At 43.4% G+C, this 17,528-nt stretch overlaps 1 protein-coding gene across 3 annotated transcripts in view; it reads left to right on the top strand.

The window, feature by feature from the left end:
• Positions 1–17,528, top strand: part of EBF4 (EBF family member 4) — a 59,465-nt gene that overhangs the window by 10,489 nt on the left and 31,448 nt on the right. For all 3 annotated transcript variants that reach the window (XR_007405715.1, XM_049100762.1, XM_025469510.1), the window contains 5 exons: positions 910–1,066; positions 1,216–1,279; positions 1,448–1,503; positions 2,944–3,017; positions 4,421–4,489. Coding sequence is in view for 2 of the 3 variants with exons in the window: in XM_049100762.1 (XP_048956719.1) it covers positions 910–1,066; positions 1,216–1,279; positions 1,448–1,503; positions 2,944–3,017; positions 4,421–4,489 (420 nt within the window). In the remaining variant the exon portion in view is untranslated. The remainder of the gene's footprint in view (positions 1–909; positions 1,067–1,215; positions 1,280–1,447; positions 1,504–2,943; positions 3,018–4,420; positions 4,490–17,528) is intronic.

The raw sequence follows: 17,528 nt of genomic DNA, 5'->3' as shown, positions 1-17,528 counted from the left end.
CAGCTGGGGGTGCCCCTTTTTGGAATCATTTCTTTTTTTTCTTTTCTTTTTGTAAAGACTTTATTTATTGATGCATGAGAGACACAGAGAGAGAGGCAGAGACACAGGCAGAGGGAGAAGCAGGCTCCATGCAGGAAGCCCAAAGTGGGACGCGATCTTGGGACTCCGGGATCACACCCTGAGCCAAAGGCAGACGCTCAACCACTGAGCCACCCAAGCGTCCCTTGGACTCATTTCTGATGAGCCAGGAGAAAGCCCTTGGCGTGGCTAGAGCAGAAGATCCTCCTGTCCAAGGGAGCCAGTATGTAGCTTTCCCAAAGTGTGAAGGCAAGTCCCTGTACACCTGAGGGGTGCACCCCCTGCCTTCAGACATAGCCTAGGGTCCCGGCTGGGGACAGTTCAATGTCTCTGAGAATCTGAAGGACATCACCATCACCATCATCTTCCAGATGATGCCACAGGCTCATGAACCCAATGGTGGGCTGGGGGACAGGGGGCTATTTGCTCCAGAAGCTCCTAGCTGCCCTCTGACGCTCTCAGGGGCAGTCACAGGACTGTTAGATGGGCAATGCCTACCTCTGGTTTTAGAGATCTGCCTTTCAAAATGTGGGGCCCAGGGAAAAGCCTGGGAGGTGGCCTGGCAAGGGTGCCTCCGCTACCACCTGCTGTGTTTCTTGTCCCCAGGAGAGCAGGCTGGGGTCACCGCCGTCCGCGGAGGCGTGTCCGGGACGAGATCCCTGGCAGGGGTGGTGGAATGGGCCCGTCCCGTCTGACTTGTTGCCCAGGCCCTGGCCGCGGCCGCGCGCCCTGAGCAGCCCGCCTGCCGGGTCAGAGGCGCCCCCGAGGCGCCGGGGTCCTTCTCTCCCCGGCCCGCCTCCGGTGGTTTGCAACCCCCTTTCCTCCTCGCAGCGGCGTGGGCCTGGCACGCGCGCATTTTGAGAAGCAGCCCCCGTCCAACCTCAGGAAATCCAACTTCTTCCACTTCGTGCTGGCCATGTATGACCGGCAGGGGCAGCCCGTGGAGGTGGAGCGCACGGCCTTCATCGACTTCGTGGAAAAGGACCGAGTGAGAGGCTCGAGGGCTCCTGGGGCGGGGGGGCGGGGCTTCAGGGACCCCCCCACCCCGCGCGGCAGCCCAACGGGGGGCGGGGAGGCGGAGGGTGCGTGGGAACACCGAGCGTCCGAGCGTCCGTCCTCCCCATCTTCCGGTTGCAGGAACCCGGGGCTGAAAAGACCAACAACGGAATCCACTACCGCCTGCGGCTGGTGTATAACAATGGTGAGCGAGTCCTGCCACTGCCCCAGGAGGTCTGGGTTCCCGCACCTTGGGTGACATGTGCTGTCCCATTCCTCGGGGCTGAGGAGGGGCTGGCTCCAGGGGGCAGGGGGTGGAGTGTAGCTGAGTCACTAGAGGTCACAGCAAGCCCTCTCCGCCTCCCCACCCTAGGACTTCGGACAGAGCAGGACCTCTATGTGCGCCTCATTGACTCCATGTCCAAGCAGGTGAGCCAGCCCAGGGCATGCTCGCGCCCACCTTACCATCCTCTTGGAACCCCATCTGAGTGAGCCTCCTTAGCCCTGCCCCAGCCTCTCCTGTGCTCCTCATCTGCACTGGTCCAGCTCCTATGGCAGGAGGATGTGTGGCTTTGCCCTCCAATCTAGGAAAAGACAGTATTTGTACAAAGGCCCTGTCTTAGGTTGCATCTGCTAGAAGACCAGTCTAGATGGGCATTCAGGTGCCTGTGCTTTACAGGAAAGCAGGGGTAAAGCTCTCAAGAGACAGGGAGGAAGGGAAGCAGGACAGAGAAGGCTGAGCAGGGCTCAGCAAGGATGTGGTCTAGCCTCAGACTGATCCCCAGGGAGTTCTAGAGAAGGAATGGCACCAAAGTCGTCCCCCTTGAGACAGGAGGCCCGATGTGGGACGCGATCCTGGGACTCCGGGATCACTGTACCCTGTATCAGTCAGTTGTTGGCTGGGGACCACTTCCAAGGGGAGAGTGTAACCTTCCAGATGTTTCCAAGCTAGGCAGCTCCTATCTGCTGAGAGTAGTTCTCAAGAGAAAGCCCTTATAGCAGCCTACACTAACCACAGCTGGGGGGATAGGCACACTGGTCCAGTAAAGGGGACTAGGTGGGGCCCCAGAGCTTCTATTGCAGATCCTTAGTTCCTTGCTGAGATGGAAGGTCACAGGAGGCTCGGGGGCCAGCGTTAGGAGCTTGGAAAAATTGAAACCTGAGTAAATCCTGATGGATCCTGCCCGAGGCAGGGCCCCAGAGTGTCAGGGCTTTTCAGAGACCTCAAGCATGCTGGTAAGGAACAGGGCTGAGTCACAAATGAGCCTATCCGCGGCCTGGAATGCAAGGTGGAGACAGGCTTTCCCACAGTCTTCCAGCAGCCTCTACCCAATCCTAGCATAGAGGAAGAAATGGTTTGTTTCTAGAAAGCCTGTGGTCACTGTGGTATGGGAGGCAGACCAGACAGTGGCCAGTGGGACTGTGTGGGGACAAGTGTAGAAGGGGTTGGAAGAGGTCCAGGGAGAGAGGAATCAAACCAATGAGGAAAGCCCAGAGGGACAATACTTGTGAGCAGGAGGCAGAGGTCCACTAGGGGCGTGGGAACAGCGGACACGGAGTGTGTCTACCCCACCCAGCCTGACCTTGTGGTCTGGGGACTTCCCTGGCCCCAAACAAAGCTGGCTCTGGAAAGAGCTGCCTGTGGACAAACAGAATCTGTAGACCTACCTGATGCCACTCCTGCCCACTGCAGCCCTCTGGTGGTGGTCCTGGTTTGGGGAGCCCAGATCCCAGCTCTGGCTTCTTGGGCACCCCAGAGCGAGTTGGAGGGCATGATCTTCCCTGGGGGCAGGACCCATCTCTCCCCTACACCTGGATTTAAGAGGAGCCTCCTTCCCCTTGAGCCTGTGCACACCCCCTCTCCCCCAGGCCATCATCTATGAGGGGCAGGACAAGAACCCCGAAATGTGCCGAGTGCTGCTCACCCATGAGATCATGTGCAGGTGAGGAGGTTTGGGTCACCTGCACGTTGCCCCTTGGTCCCCCTCAGGCCCTGCCCCTGACCACTGCCATCACGCCCCTCACAGCTCCCTGAGGAAGCCGGGTTGGGGGAGGCGAGGAGGGAGGAGGGAGGCCCTTGAGCACAGTGCTGGCTGAAGAGAGGGTCCTTGAGGCCCCATTAGCCTGGCCTGTTTATGTGGCTTCTCCAAGTGTTTTTGTAAAAGAGGCCTCCTGCCACCACTGGAAAGCTTAACTAATAAAGCTCAGGGGAGGCTTGCAGGGGAGGTGGGGGCAGGGCTAGGCCTCCTGGATTAGCTCTGGAGCTAGAGAGAGGAAACTTTGCTGCCTCCTAGGTGAGCCTCAGGGTTTGCTGCCTTCCCAGGGGAGGTGGGGGTGGGGCGGACAGAGCTCTTGGCTCTTCTTCCCTGTTACCCCAGAGCTTGGCATTTCTAGGCAAGGTCTCCCCATGAGATGCCCATCATACAGGGTCTTAAGAGGCAGTCCCTTATACATGGAAAAGAAAATCATGTTCAAAAATCTGTTTGGGACATTGGTTGCCTTTGGAAATAGTAGTGACAAGGAAGAAGTGGGGCGGAGGGGGGCGATTTCTGAGGTGCTGATCATGTGGCCTTTCGTGGTCTGGGTACTGGTTACCTGAGTGGGCTCACTTTTTGGTAATTCCTGAGCTGCATGCTTACAATCTGAGTTCTTTGCTATATATATAAAAAGTGTCCAGAGACAAAGAGAGACCTTGGAGGTGGCCTGCAGTCTGCCTTTCCTGAATCCTCCGGGAGCAACATGCCTTTGGGGCAAGGGTTTCTTGGCCAGTCTTACACTCAGGACTGGGCTCTCCAGGTCCCTGCGAAGGACCTTTCTCATCCCAGGCTCCTGAGACCAGGCCTTCTGGACCAGGGATGCCATACTCAGAGACAGGACACAACATTCTCTCTCTCTCTAAAAATTTATTTATTCATTCAGAGAGAGAGAGAGGCAGAGGAAGAAGCAGGCTCCATGCAGGAAGCCCGATGTGGGACTCGATCCAGGGTCTCCAGGATCACACCCTGGGCTGCAGGTGGCGCTAAACCGCTGAGCCACCGGGGCTGCCCTCTCTCTCTTTTTTAAGATTTTATTTATGAGAGACACACAGAGAGAGACGCAGAGACACAGGCAGAGGGAGAAGCAGGCGCCCCTTAGGGAGCCCCATGTAGGACTCGATTCCTGAACTCCAGGATCTCGCCCTGAGCCGAAAGCAGAGCTGAACCGCTGAGCCATCCAGGTGTCCCAGGACACAGCATTCTCAACCTGAAGCATGTGTGTGCACGCTCACACACACACACACACACACACACACACACACACCTCCTTCATTCCCTTCCTCCTCCTTCCTCTCTTTATCTTCCCCCAGCCGGTGCTGTGACCGCAAGAGCTGCGGCAACCGGAATGAGACACCCTCTGACCCGGTCATCATTGACAGGTACAGCTTGGGGAGGAGGCCGTGGGAGGCCAGGGTGGGCTGGGTTCAGTCGCATAACAGGGTGGCACACCCACGCCCCCTATTGGTGGCTGTAAGCAGAGCGAAACTGTCAAGACACCAGGGAGCTGCCATCCCTGGCCTCGGAGTGAAGCCCCGGTGCGGACTTCTTGGGCTGGGCTTAGGAGATCTGTTCCCTGGGGAAGAACCCAGAGAGCCAGGGCAGAGGGTGGGGGCGGGACGGGGAAGAAGCGAACCAGAGCCCAGAGAGTGGCTGGGGGGACCAAGGGGCCGGCGTGGGAAGGCAGGTCCACTTCCACCTCTGCCTGCTTGGCTTGGCTTCTCTGTTCTTCCATTTCCTTCATTGGAAAAATGGGGACATACTTGGTGGATGTCAGTCACAGGACTGTTGAGGTGATGCATGTAAAAATGCGTTCTCCCATCATGATCTTTTAAAATTATTTTATTTCATTTTGAATAGCAAATGCATGTATAAGGTACAAAATTCAAAAGGTACAAAAGAGTACCCTACCCATCCGTACAGCATACGGTGCACACTCTTTTTTACCATATTTTTAAAAAATTTGTGACAATATATCTTACGGATTGTTCCATATTGGAAGATAAACCCTGCCTTATCCTCCTTTTAATAGATAAAACATTTACAGAAGCAAAAAATCAAGTTTAAAAGAGTTTATAGTGAAAAGATTTCCACTTCTGCTCCTGACCCATCCATTCCCCTCTAGTTAAGCAACCACTGTTAGCAGTTTCTTGGACATCTTGAAATTGTCTGCCCATAGACAAGAAAATTCAGATATATATTCTTTTTGTACCTTTCCTGGCATACTAAGTGTACTTTACAGCACCTTTTCTTTTCTCTAAAAAACATGCATATCTGGGAGGTTATAACAGAACACAAGAAGTCTCTTTCCTCTTTTTTGCTACTGCAAAATATTCCATGGTATGGATAAACTATAATTTCTTTAAATAGTCTGCCATTGCTGGACATTTGGAGCATTTTCATTCCTTTTTGGGAATAAAATATGCTGCAGTGACTTCTTTGTCCATGTGTCACTTTGCACATATATGCATTCATATGAACGATATTAAAGAAGCAGAATTGCTGGGTCAGAGGAGATGTGCAGTTGTAATTTTAATAGTTATTGTCAATTTGCCCTCTGTGGAGATTACACCAATTGGTATTCGTATCAGCACTTTTGAGAACGCCTGTTGCCCACACTCTGGCCAATTAAATACGTTGTTTATTCATTCAACAATTTTTTTTTAATATTCACTCTGTGCCAGGGTCTCTTCTATATTCTGTGGATTAAGCAGTGACCAAAACAGACAAAAGGCTTGTGTTTATGGCTTACAATCTAGTTGGGGGGATGGACGTGAACTGAATGAATGAAACATATATTATGTCAGATGGTGGTAACAGCTAAGGAGAAAAAGCCAGCATCAGGAAAGATCAGAGTGCCCAGGAAGGGGGTATCGCAATTTTAGAGTATTTAAGGAAAGCCTCCTTAAAAAGATGACATTTGAGCCAAGACTGGAAGGAAGGAAGGATGGAAGCCATGTTTGAATCCAGAGGAAAAGTGGACCTGGTATGTTTGAGGAACAGCAAGAAAGCGCAAGTGACTAGAATGAGGGACCAGAGGAAAAGATGGTGTTGGAGAACCAACAGTGTGGTCAGAGGAAGGCAAAACCATGCAGACAGGGCCTTGTAAGTTGCATGTAGACCATTACAAGGACTTTGGTTTTTCTTTTTTGTTTTGTTTTTTGTTTTTTGTTTTTAATTTTTATTTATTTATGATAGTCACACACAGAGAGAGAGAGAGAGAGAGAGAGAGAGAGGCAGAGACACAGGCAGAGGGAGAAGCAGGCCCAATGCACCGGGAGCCCGACGTGGGACTAGATCCCAGGTCTCCAGGATCGCGCCCTGGGCCAAAGGTAGGCGCCAAACCGCTGCGCCACCCAGGGATCCCAGGACTTTGGTTTTTATTCTGTGTGGCATGGAAGCCAGGGGCGGTAGGGAGGTTTTTGAGCAGAATGAGATGATTTACATTTTAGCAAAATCACTCTAGCTTGTGTGTTGTAGATGACCTGTAGGAGGCAAGGGTGGAAGCATGAGGTGAGTTAGCAAGCCAATACAGTTATCCAGGTGAGAGAAAGTAGAGGCTCTTATAGAGGGGGTGTTAGGAGGTGGTGGCAGGAAGTAGTTGAATATATTTCATAGGCAGAACTGACAGGATTTGTCATGGAAGGAGAGACAAATTGACAGAGGGGGGGCAGTCAAATACATATCCCAGATGTCTGACCTCATCAACCTAGAAGGACAGAGTTCCTATTTACTGAGGAGGAAAATATTTCAGGACAAGCAGGTTTGGGAGGAGGCAGATCAGATCAGGATGCTTACCAAACATCTGGGGAAGGGGATTGGAAGCAGTAGAAAACATGAGTACAGATCTTGAGGGAAAGGTCCAGGCTGCAGATATAAATCTGAATTAATGAAATCATCAAGCGAATGAATGCTGAAAGAAAACATGAAGTCCAAGAACTGAATCCTGGGGTGTGTACAGTGTTTAGAGGCCATGGAGATGTGGAGCCAGTGAAGGAGAATGAGAAGGAGCAGCCAGGGAAGCAAGAGGGAAATCAGAGAATTGGAATACTCTAGAAGTCTAGGTAAGAAACTATTCCAAAAAAGGAGGCAACAGTCAACTGCACCAAATGGTGTTCAGGGTTTGATAAAAAGACTAAGAATTCACCATTACATTTAGCAATGAGGACATTGGTGACCTCAGCAACAGCTGTTTCAGGAGAGTGGAAGGTCAGTAGTCTGGTAGGAGGGTGTCTGAGAACAGGAGAAGAAAGACCAGAGAAAATGAACAGAGGAGCTCTGGAGTTTAAAGGGATCAGAGAAATGAAGTGGTGGCAGGAACACAGAAAAAAATAGAGGCTCAGGGGAAAATACAGCTTCTTCATATGCCAATGAGAAAACCCAGCAGGTAAGGAGGGAAATGATGATGCAGGAGACAGGGGAAATTGCTGGAGCCATGTCCTGTGTCAGCGACGGGCATAAGATCCCATGCACAGGTGGAGGAGTGGTTTAGCTGGGAACATAGGCAGCTATCCACAGACAGAGCAAGGAAGCCGGCAAATCGGGACATCCAATGTGGGAGCTTGCAGATACATGTTCTTTCCTGATTGCTTTGTTTGCTCGGTGAATTGGGAAGATCAACAGTTGAGCATGAGGATGGAGAATGATACACTGGGGCATAAAATAGTTGTCCAGGAGAGTGAGTGGACCGTTGAAATGTCATGTGATTGCCAAGCAGCACCAAGGGCCTGCCGGAGGTTTGTGGTCATAAATTTAAAGTGAGAAACTTCAGGGCACCTGGGTGGCTCAGTCGGTTAAGCGTCTGCCTTCAGCTCAGGTCAGGATACCGGGATCCTGGGATGGAGCCCCACATTGGGCTCCTTGCCCAACAGGGCAGGGGGGTGTGGGTGCTGCTTCTACCTTTCCCTCTGCCCCTCCCCCACTCCCTTCTCATGCTCTCTCTCTCAAATGAATAAATAAAATCTTTAAGAAAATAAATAAAAAATAAAGTGAGAAATTTCTCCAGCCATGCTGAACTACAGGAATGTGCAGGTGCAGAATAGGTGAGTGCTCGTGTAAGCAGAGTTAAGGGTTTGCCAAGTGAATACAAGGAAACACAAGAAGGCAGGAGAGTGAAAAGTGTATGCAAAGGGTGTTCACGAAAATGGAACAAAGAATTTAAGGAGTAGGGAGAGGAATATGGAGGGTAAAGAGAAGGCAGGATGAATGGAATGTAGGTTCTGATGGGGCCAAACAATTGTTGGAATTGAGGTACCAGAAAGGGGTTGAGCTGGAGGTTAGAAGATGATTAGACCATGAGTTGTCTGTAGGTAGGATTATTTGGAGATTGCATTTATCAATAAGATGTGGCTAAGGGAAGGTAGAGACAAGGTCGTTGAAGGAGAGATGCTCGCGGAATGCAGAGGAGAATGTTTTGGAAGAATTCTCTATCTATACTGATACTGAAATCACCAAGAATTATGACAAGGTCATAGGTCAAGAGTATGTGTGGTGATCCAGTAGTAAAATCTTCAAGGAATGAAGGTAAGCAATCTTGGGGTTGAGAAATGACTGCAGCAAGCCGTGGTCACCATACTTTGTCTTTCTGTATCATCACATGAACTGTGGTATCTTGGTCAATTTCATCTCTCTTACTCTGAGGTTGAGCACACTTTCGGGTATCTCAACTATTTGTATTTCATTTTCTGTGAGTTATCTCTTCATTTCTTTTGCTTCTTTTTCAATGAAGGATGAGCTTTTGTTATTGATTTGTAGGAGTATGTATTAAGGAAATTAGCCCTTTGCATTAGTTGCACAGATTTTTTTTTTCTAGTTGATTGTTATCTTGGAACTTTTCTTAGGGTGAAACTTGTCCAACCCCTCAATCTTTTAAGTACTCTGGATTTTTATCATATTTAGAAAGGCCTTTCTCACACCAAAACGATTTTTAAAAATTTATCCTGTGGTTTTTCTGATATTTTTATGGTTTCATTGTTTACAATTAAATATTTGGTCAACAGGGCGCATGGGTGGCTCAGTCAGTTCAGTGTCAGTTGGTTCAGCTCAGGTCCTGATCCCAGAGTCCTGGGATCGAGGCCCTGTTGGACTCTGCTTGACAGGGAGCCGCAGTGATGAAGTTCATATTGCTCCACATCCTCACCAACCCTTACTAATGTCAGTCTTAATGTTTGCCAGTCTAATGGGCACACAGGGAATTTTGTGGGGGGCTTTAATTTGCATTTTCCTGATTACTAATGAAGTTGAGCGTCTTTTTTATTTATTAGTATTTGCATTACTTCTATTAAGTATATGCTAAAGTTTTTTGCCCATTTTTCTTTTTGAATGGTTTGGGTTTTTTATCCCCAAAATTTTTAAAGATTTTATTTATTTATTCATGAGAGACACAGAGAGGCAGAGACATAGGCAGAGGGAGAAGCAGACTCCTTGCAGGGAGCCCAGTGTGGGACTCTATCCCAGGACCCCAGGATCACAATCTAAGCCAAAGGCAGACGCTCAACCACTAAGCCACCCAGGTGCCTCTTTTACTCTGTTTTATTTAAGAAATCCTTCCCTATGCTGAGTCATAAACATATTCTTCTGTATTTTCTTCTAAAGGTTTTATAGTTTTTCATCTTACATTTAGGTTTATAATCCATGTGGAACTAATTTGGGGGCATGGTATGAATTAAGGGATCAATGTAATTATTTTTTTATTTATGAATCACTAACTATTCTAGTGTCATTTATTAAATAGCTCATCCTTTCCTATTGAGCTGCAGTACCATCTATGTCCTAAGTCAGGTTTCCTTCTATTTATGGGTATGGTTCTAGACTCTTTATTATAGTCCTTTGATTTATTTGATAATTCCTGTGCTAACATCACATTGTTTTAATCACTATAGCTTTATAATAATGATATAAATAAGTGTGTAGGGCAAGTCTTTCCTCTCTTGTTCTTGAGGAGAGTATTGCATTTTTTGGCCTTTTGTGTTTCCATATAAGTTTGGAATCCACCTGTAAAATTACAAACACACACACATTTTGGGGGGCTTTGATTAATATTACAGTTAACTTGTACTTTAATTTGGAAGGGAATTCACATCTTTATGCTACTGAGTCTTCCTATCCATGAATATGGTTTATCTATTTATGTGTATTTTCTCTAATGCCTTTCAATAAAGTTTTATAATTTTCTTAATAAAGGCCACATACACTTTTTTTCATGCAATTCACTCATTCAATAAATATTTATTGAGCATCTACTGTGTATAAGGCAGTGTTCTAGGCTCTAAGATTACCAGAGTAAACAAAGCAGACAAAAATATCTGTTCTCATGGAAGGAGAAGACACAGGGGAGATAGTCAAAAACAATCATTCTATGTACATTAGAATGTGATATATGGAAAAACTAGATAACAATAAAACTAATCAGGAATTTAGGGGTCAGGGAAATGTGATTTTTACATGGAGTGATCCCAGTAGGCCACATTGAAGGTGGAGTTTGAGGAAAGATTTTTTTAAAGATTATTTATTTATTTGTGAGAGACACAGAGAGGCAGAGACATAATCAGAGGGAGAAGCAGGCTGTCTGAGGGTAGCCCCATATGGGACTCGATCTCAGGACCCTGGGACCATGACCTGAGCCAAAGGCAGATGCTCAACCACTGAGCCACCAGGTGCCCCATTTAGGAAAGATCTGAAAAGAGAATGATGGACGCCTGGGTGGCTCAGTGGTTGAACGTCTGCTTTTGGCTCAGGGTGTGATCCCAGGGTCCTGGGACCATGTCCCACATCAGGCTCCCCACAGGGAGCCTGCTTCTCCCTCTGCCTATGTTTCTGCCTCTCTTTCTGTGTATCTCTCATGAATAAATAAATAAATAGTAACATCTAAAAAAAAAAAAGAACTATTTGAAGAGGGAATGAGCCATTCAAGCATATGGCCAGCTTATTTTTAATACAATTTATATTTTGTTGCTATTGCAAATTATATCCTTTGTTATATTTTCTAATTCTTTGTTGATAGTATAGAGAAATACAATTGATATTTGCATGTGGATCTTTGTCTTTATATTTGTTTTGCTTTTTCTGTATAGACAGCCATCTTATGCAAACCATGACTGTTGGGTTTTTTTTTTTTTTTATCCAATCCTTACATATTTGATTTAAAGATTTTATTTATTTATTTATTTATTTATTTATTTGAGAGAGAGAGAGAGAGAAAGTGAGCATGAGTGGGGTGGGGGGTGAGGGGTAGAAGGATAGGGGTGGCAGAATGCCCACTGAGCAGGGAGCCAGATGCTAGGCTCAATGTGGGCGTCCATGTGGGGCTCCATGCCAGGACCCTGAGATCAAGACCTGGGCTGAAGGCAGATGCTTAACAGACTGAGCCACCCAGGTGCCCCTCCTCCCCTTTTTTTCTTATTTTATTGCTCTGACTAGAATCTCAAGTACAACATTGAATATAAACAATGGCAATGCCATTCTTGTCTTGTTTTTGGTTTTAAAGAAAATGTTTTTGATGTTTTACCATTAAAAACATGTTTAACTATAGATATTTGGTAGCTATCCTCTATCGGGTTAAAAAGGTTTGGTAAGTGATTTTTGTTGGGGATTTTTTAAAATCATGAATGGATGTTGAATTTCACATGTTGCTTTTCTCTACATGTATTGAGTTGATGAGATAGCCTTTCTCCTTCAAACTGTTAATGCACTGAATTTCATTAATGGTTTTCCTAAACTTGAATTACCTGGTATAAACCTAACTTGGTTAATGGTTTACTGTCTTCTCTATATGCTGCAGGATTTGCATTGCTAATAATATTTTTAGAGTTTTTGCATTTATGTTCAACAGTGACTGACTTATAATTATCTTATGATGTCAAGGTATGATTTTGACAGTGGTATATCAGACTCAAGTAATTAAAAAGGGTATGTTCTTTCTTTTACTATTTGCTGGATGAATTTGTGTGAGTTTGGAATGATTTGTTCCTTGAAAATTCGTTGTAATTTGTCTTGAGTTTGTGGGGATGAGGAGAGAATTTTTAAATCATTGACTCATTTCTTTTTAATGGTAATGGATTGTTCAGGCCTTCTGTTTCTTGTATATTCTCTTTTGGTGAGTTATATTCTTTAAGGAATTTGTACTTTGTACCCAAGTTTTCAAATTTGTTTCCATAAAGTTGTTCATAATGTTCTCATCTTTTTGATCTCTGCTATATTTTTCCATCCTGATATTGTTTGTAGCATATCTTTCTCCTTGATACGTTTTGCCAGCAATATTTTAGTACTTTCTAAAAACTAACTTTTCTTTTTTTTTAAGATTTTATTCATTTATTCATGAGAGACAGAGAGAGAGAGGCAGACACAGGTAGAGGGAGAAGCAGGCTCCATGCAGGGAGCCCGATGTGGAACTCAATTCCGGGATCCAGGATCATACCCTGGGCTGAAGGCAGGCGTTAAACCGCTAAGCCACCCAGGCTGCCCTAAAAACTAACTTTTAGAGGCACCTAGGTGGCACAGTTGATCAAATATCCAACTCTTGGTTTCAGCTCAGGTCATGATCTCAGGATCATGAGATCGAGCCCCTCACATTGGATTCCATGCTCCATGTGGAGTCTGCTTGAGATTCTTTGTCCCTCTCCTTCTGCCCTTCCTGCTCATGTTCTGACTCTTTCTCTCTCTCTCTCTCAAATAAATGAATAAATAAATCTCTTAAAAATATATATAAAAACTAACTTTTAGCTTTATCAATCTTTCAAATGTGTGTTTGCTTTGCATTACATTAATTCTCCATTTATTTTCACCCTTCTTTCATTGGGTTTATTTTGTTCTTTCCTAATTTCACGAGTTGGATACTTAGCTCATTAATCACTGACCTTCTTTCTTTTAATACAATTACTTAATTTCCTTAAAATACTACTTTTCCTGTATCTCCCATTTTCATATCTCATATTTTTATTACCACTCAGTTTCAAGGATTGTTAAATTTCTGGTTACAACTTATTTTTCAATGCATGGGATATTTAGAGATAAGTTTCCTTATTCTTTTTTTTTTATTTTTATTCTATTTATTTATTTATTTATTTATTTATTTATTTATGATGTCACACACACAGAGAGAGAGAGGCAGAGACACAGGCAGAGGGAGAAGCAGGCTCCATGCACCGGGAGCCCGACGTGGGATTCGATCCTGGATCTCCAGGATCGCACCCTGGACCAAAGGCAGGCGCTAAACCGCTGCGCCACCCAGGGATCCCTTATTCTTTATTTTTAAGTTAACTTTATGAGGCATACTCAATATGCAATAAAATGCACATAAAGTAAACAATATGAAAAGGTTTGACATATGTACATACTGATGAAACCATCACCACTATTGAAATAATGAACATATCCTTCAACCCTAAAAATTTCCTCATCACTCTTGGAATCTCTCCCTCTCTCCCCTGACCTCTATCCTCAAACAACCATTGCTCTGCTTTCTGTCATTATAGATTGGTTTCCATTTTGTAGATTTTTATATAAATGAAATTATACAGTGTGTGCTTTTTTTTTTTGGTGTAGGTTTTTTCACTAAGCATAATCTTTTTTGTGTGTTTCATCCATGTTGTTGGATGTATCAATACCTCATTTATTTTTATTGCTGAGTGGTTTTTCCATTGTATGAATATAGTAAAAACTTTGTGCCATCGTCTCTTGATAGACGATTGGGTTGCTTCCAGTTTATAGCTATTACAAATAAAGCTTTATAAACATTCATATACAAGTCCTTTTACAGACAATGCTTTCATTTCTCTCGGGTAAAATCCTAGGAATGGAATGGTTAGATCCTATGATAAGAGTATGTTTAACTTTATAAGTAATTACCTAACTGATTTCCAACGTGGTTGTACCATTTTACACTCCCATTAGCAGTGTATGAGAGTTGTAGTTCCTCTGCATTCTTGTTAGCATAAGAATAGTCTATCTTTTTAATATTAGCCATTCTAATAGGTGTGTGATGGTATGTCATTGTGGTTTTAATTTATACATCCTTAATGACTAATGATGTTGAACATCTTTTCATGTGCTTATTTTCTATCCATATATTTTCTTTGAAGAAGTGTCTGTTCAGATATTCCACCATTATCCTCCTTTTTATTGGGTTATTTTATTATTATTGAGTTGTAGAAGTTCTTTATATATTGTGGATAAAAGTAAGATATCTATTTTACAAAAAAAATTTCCCAGTGACTTGTCTTTTCATTCTCTTAACAGTGTTATTTGAAGAATACAATTTTTTAAATTCATGAAGTCTAATTTACAAATTTTGTAAATTTTTTATTTTTCTTTTATGTATTATGCTTTTTTAAAAAATATTTTATTTACTTATTCATGAGAGACACAGAGAGAGAGAGAGAGAAGCAGAGACACAAGCAGAGGGAGAAGCAGGCTCCATGCAGGGAACCTGATGTGGGACTTGATCCCGGGACTCCAGGATCAGGCCCTGGGCCAAAGGCAGGCACTAAACTGCTGAGCTGCCCAGGGATCCCCTATGTATTATGCTTTTGATGTCATAGCTAAAAAAATCTTAAACCAATGACCTCAGGTTTCATTCTAGGAAACCAGAAAAAGGAGGTGAAATTAAATCCAAAGTGAGCAGAAGAAAGGAACTAATAAATATCAAAATAGGAAACAGATAAACAATAGAGAAAAATCAATGAAACCAAAACCTGATTCTTTTAGAAGATCAATAAAATGGGTAAACCTATACTCAGACTGATCAGAAAAAAAAAAAAAGAACACACATTTTGCCAATATCATAAATGAGAGTGGTGACATCACTATAGATTCTAGAGATATTAATTATATTGAGAATATTATGAACAATTTTATGCCAACAAATTCAACAATTTAGACCATTTATATTTAATGTGATTATTGATATGGTTATGAGTCTATCATCTCAACATTTTCTTTAAGCTTGTTCTTCTGTTCTCTTCTTTGTTCTTTTCTTTTTTTTTTCCAGTCTTTTAGATTATTTGGATAATTTTATTATTATTTCATTTTATTTCCTTCGTTGGCTTATTAGCAAAACTATTTTTGTTATTTTAGTAATTGCTTTAGGACTCATATCTTTAGGTTATTGCAGTCCACTTTCAATTATACCACTTTATCTGTAGTATACTATTGTCATTAATTCTATTTTTTAAGTTATAAAATCCATAATACATGGATATTTTTGCTTAAACAATTATTTCTAAAGAGATTTGAAAAATATGAAAAATATGTTATACATTTACCCAGCCATCTAGTTACCATTTCTAGTGTTCTTCATTCTTTTCTGTAGACCCAGACTTCCATTTTTCTTATGTCTGAAGGGCATCCTTTAATATTTGTTTGTATTTTAACTGGGTATAGAATTCTAGGTTGACTTTTATTGTTAAGATGTTGTTCCACTGTCTTCTCTCTTGTATTTCTGATGAGAAATCTGATACTATTACTATCTTTGTTCCTCTGTACATAAACATATCTTTTATTTCTGGCTGCTTTTAAGATTTTTCTCTTTATTCTTTATTTTTTTGAAGATTGTATTTACTTATTTTAGAGATAGAGATAGAGATGGGAGGGGGGAGCAGAGGGAGAGGGACAAGCAGACTCCCTGCTGAGCACAGAGCCTGATGTGGGCCCAATCCCATGACCCTGAGCTCATGACCCAAGCCAAAATCAAGAGTCAGATGCCAAACCGGCTGAGCCACTCAGGTGCCTCTCTTTATTATTCATTTTAAACAACTTGATTATGATTGCATTGGTGTGGTTTTTCTTCATATTTCATGTGCTTGGAGCTCATTGATCTTTTTGGATCTATGAGGTTATAGTTTTCATTACATTTGGAATGTTTTTTTAAACATTTTTATTTATTTGGCAGACAGCGTGAGTAGGGGGAGTGGCAGAGAGGGAGGAAGAAGGGGAGAGGGAAGAAGACTCCCTGCTGAGCAGGGACCTTAATGTGGGTTTTGATCCCAGGACCCTGGAATCATGACCTGAGCCAAAGGCAGATGGTAAACCAACTAAGCTACCCAGCCGCCCCTTTCTGGAAAGTTTTTTATCATTATTTTCTCAAGTATTTTTCTGCACACCATCCCCACAGTCCCACTACTTTGCAGATTCTAATTACTCCAATTACAAATACTAAACTGCTTGAGGTTGTCGTGCAGCTCACTCACATTTCATTTTAGGAGATTTTTGTTTTGAAATGAAAAACATTTCATTTTGGATAGTTTTACTGCCATGCTTCAAGTTCACTAATCCTTTCTTCAGCACTGTTTCATCTGTTGTTAATCCCCTCCAATATATTTTTTATCTTAAATATTGTAGTTTTCATCTCTGCAAGTTTGATTTGTTTCTTTTTTATATCTTCCATGACTCTACTTAAATTTTTGAATATAACAAATACTGTTATAATTACTCTTTTCTTTTAAGATTTCTTTATTTATTCATGAGAGACACAGAGAGAGAGAGAGAGAGAGGCAGAGACACAGGCAGAGGGAGAAGCAGGCTCCATACAGGGAGCCCAATGCAGGACTTGATCCCGGGATCACGACCTGGGCTGAAGGCAGGCGCTAAACCACTGAGCCACCCAGGGATCCCCCTATAGTTACCCTTTTAATGACTTTTTCTGCTACTTCTAACATCTGTGTCTATTCTATTTCAATTGATTGATTATTCTCATTATGGATCATATTTATTTTGCATCTTGGCATGCCTGGTATTCTGTAATTAGATGTCAGACATTATGAATTTTTCCTTGTTTGGTGTTGGATATTTTTGTATTCCTATAAATCTTCTTGAGCTTTGTTCTGGGGTGCAGCTAGGTTACTTGGAAACAGTTTCATCTTTTTGAGTCTTGATTTGATGATTTTTTAGATGGTTCCACACCAATACTCAAACTAGGACTAATTATTTCCCACTACTAAAGTAAGACCTTCTTAAGTACTCTAACCAATATCCCATAAATTATTAGTTTTTCAAGCTTAGCTAGTAGAAACAGGCACTATTCCCATCTCTATGTGAGCACCAGGACTGTTCTCTTTATTCCTTTTGGGTAGTTCTTTGTCTGGCCTTGGGTAATTTCTTCGTATGCACACACTGACCAGTCTTATACTAAATAGTCAAGAGAGACTCTTAAAATTTTCTGGTTTCTCTTTCTATGTATCTCTCTCTTCTATGAGGCTCTGTCCCATGAAGTCTAGCTACCTTGGTTTCTATGGACTCTCAGTGCATCTTTTCAATTCTGGGATCAGCTGGGCTCTGCCTCAGCTCCGCCTCCTATGTTGTAGTATGGAAACTCTCAAATCAATATAATGAGGCATTTGTCATGTTCACCTCATTTATTTCCCATCTTTTAGGGATCACTGTTTCTTTGTTATGTGATCCCCATTACCTTGAAAAAATGTTTTGTGC

The sequence above is a fragment of the Canis lupus genome, chromosome 24, assembly GCF_003254725.2.
Source record: "Canis lupus dingo isolate Sandy chromosome 24, ASM325472v2, whole genome shotgun sequence".
Lineage (NCBI taxonomy): Eukaryota > Metazoa > Chordata > Mammalia > Carnivora > Canidae > Canis > Canis lupus.
Note: the sequence above shows the minus strand (reverse complement) of the source record. Positions and strands in the feature narration are given on the sequence as shown.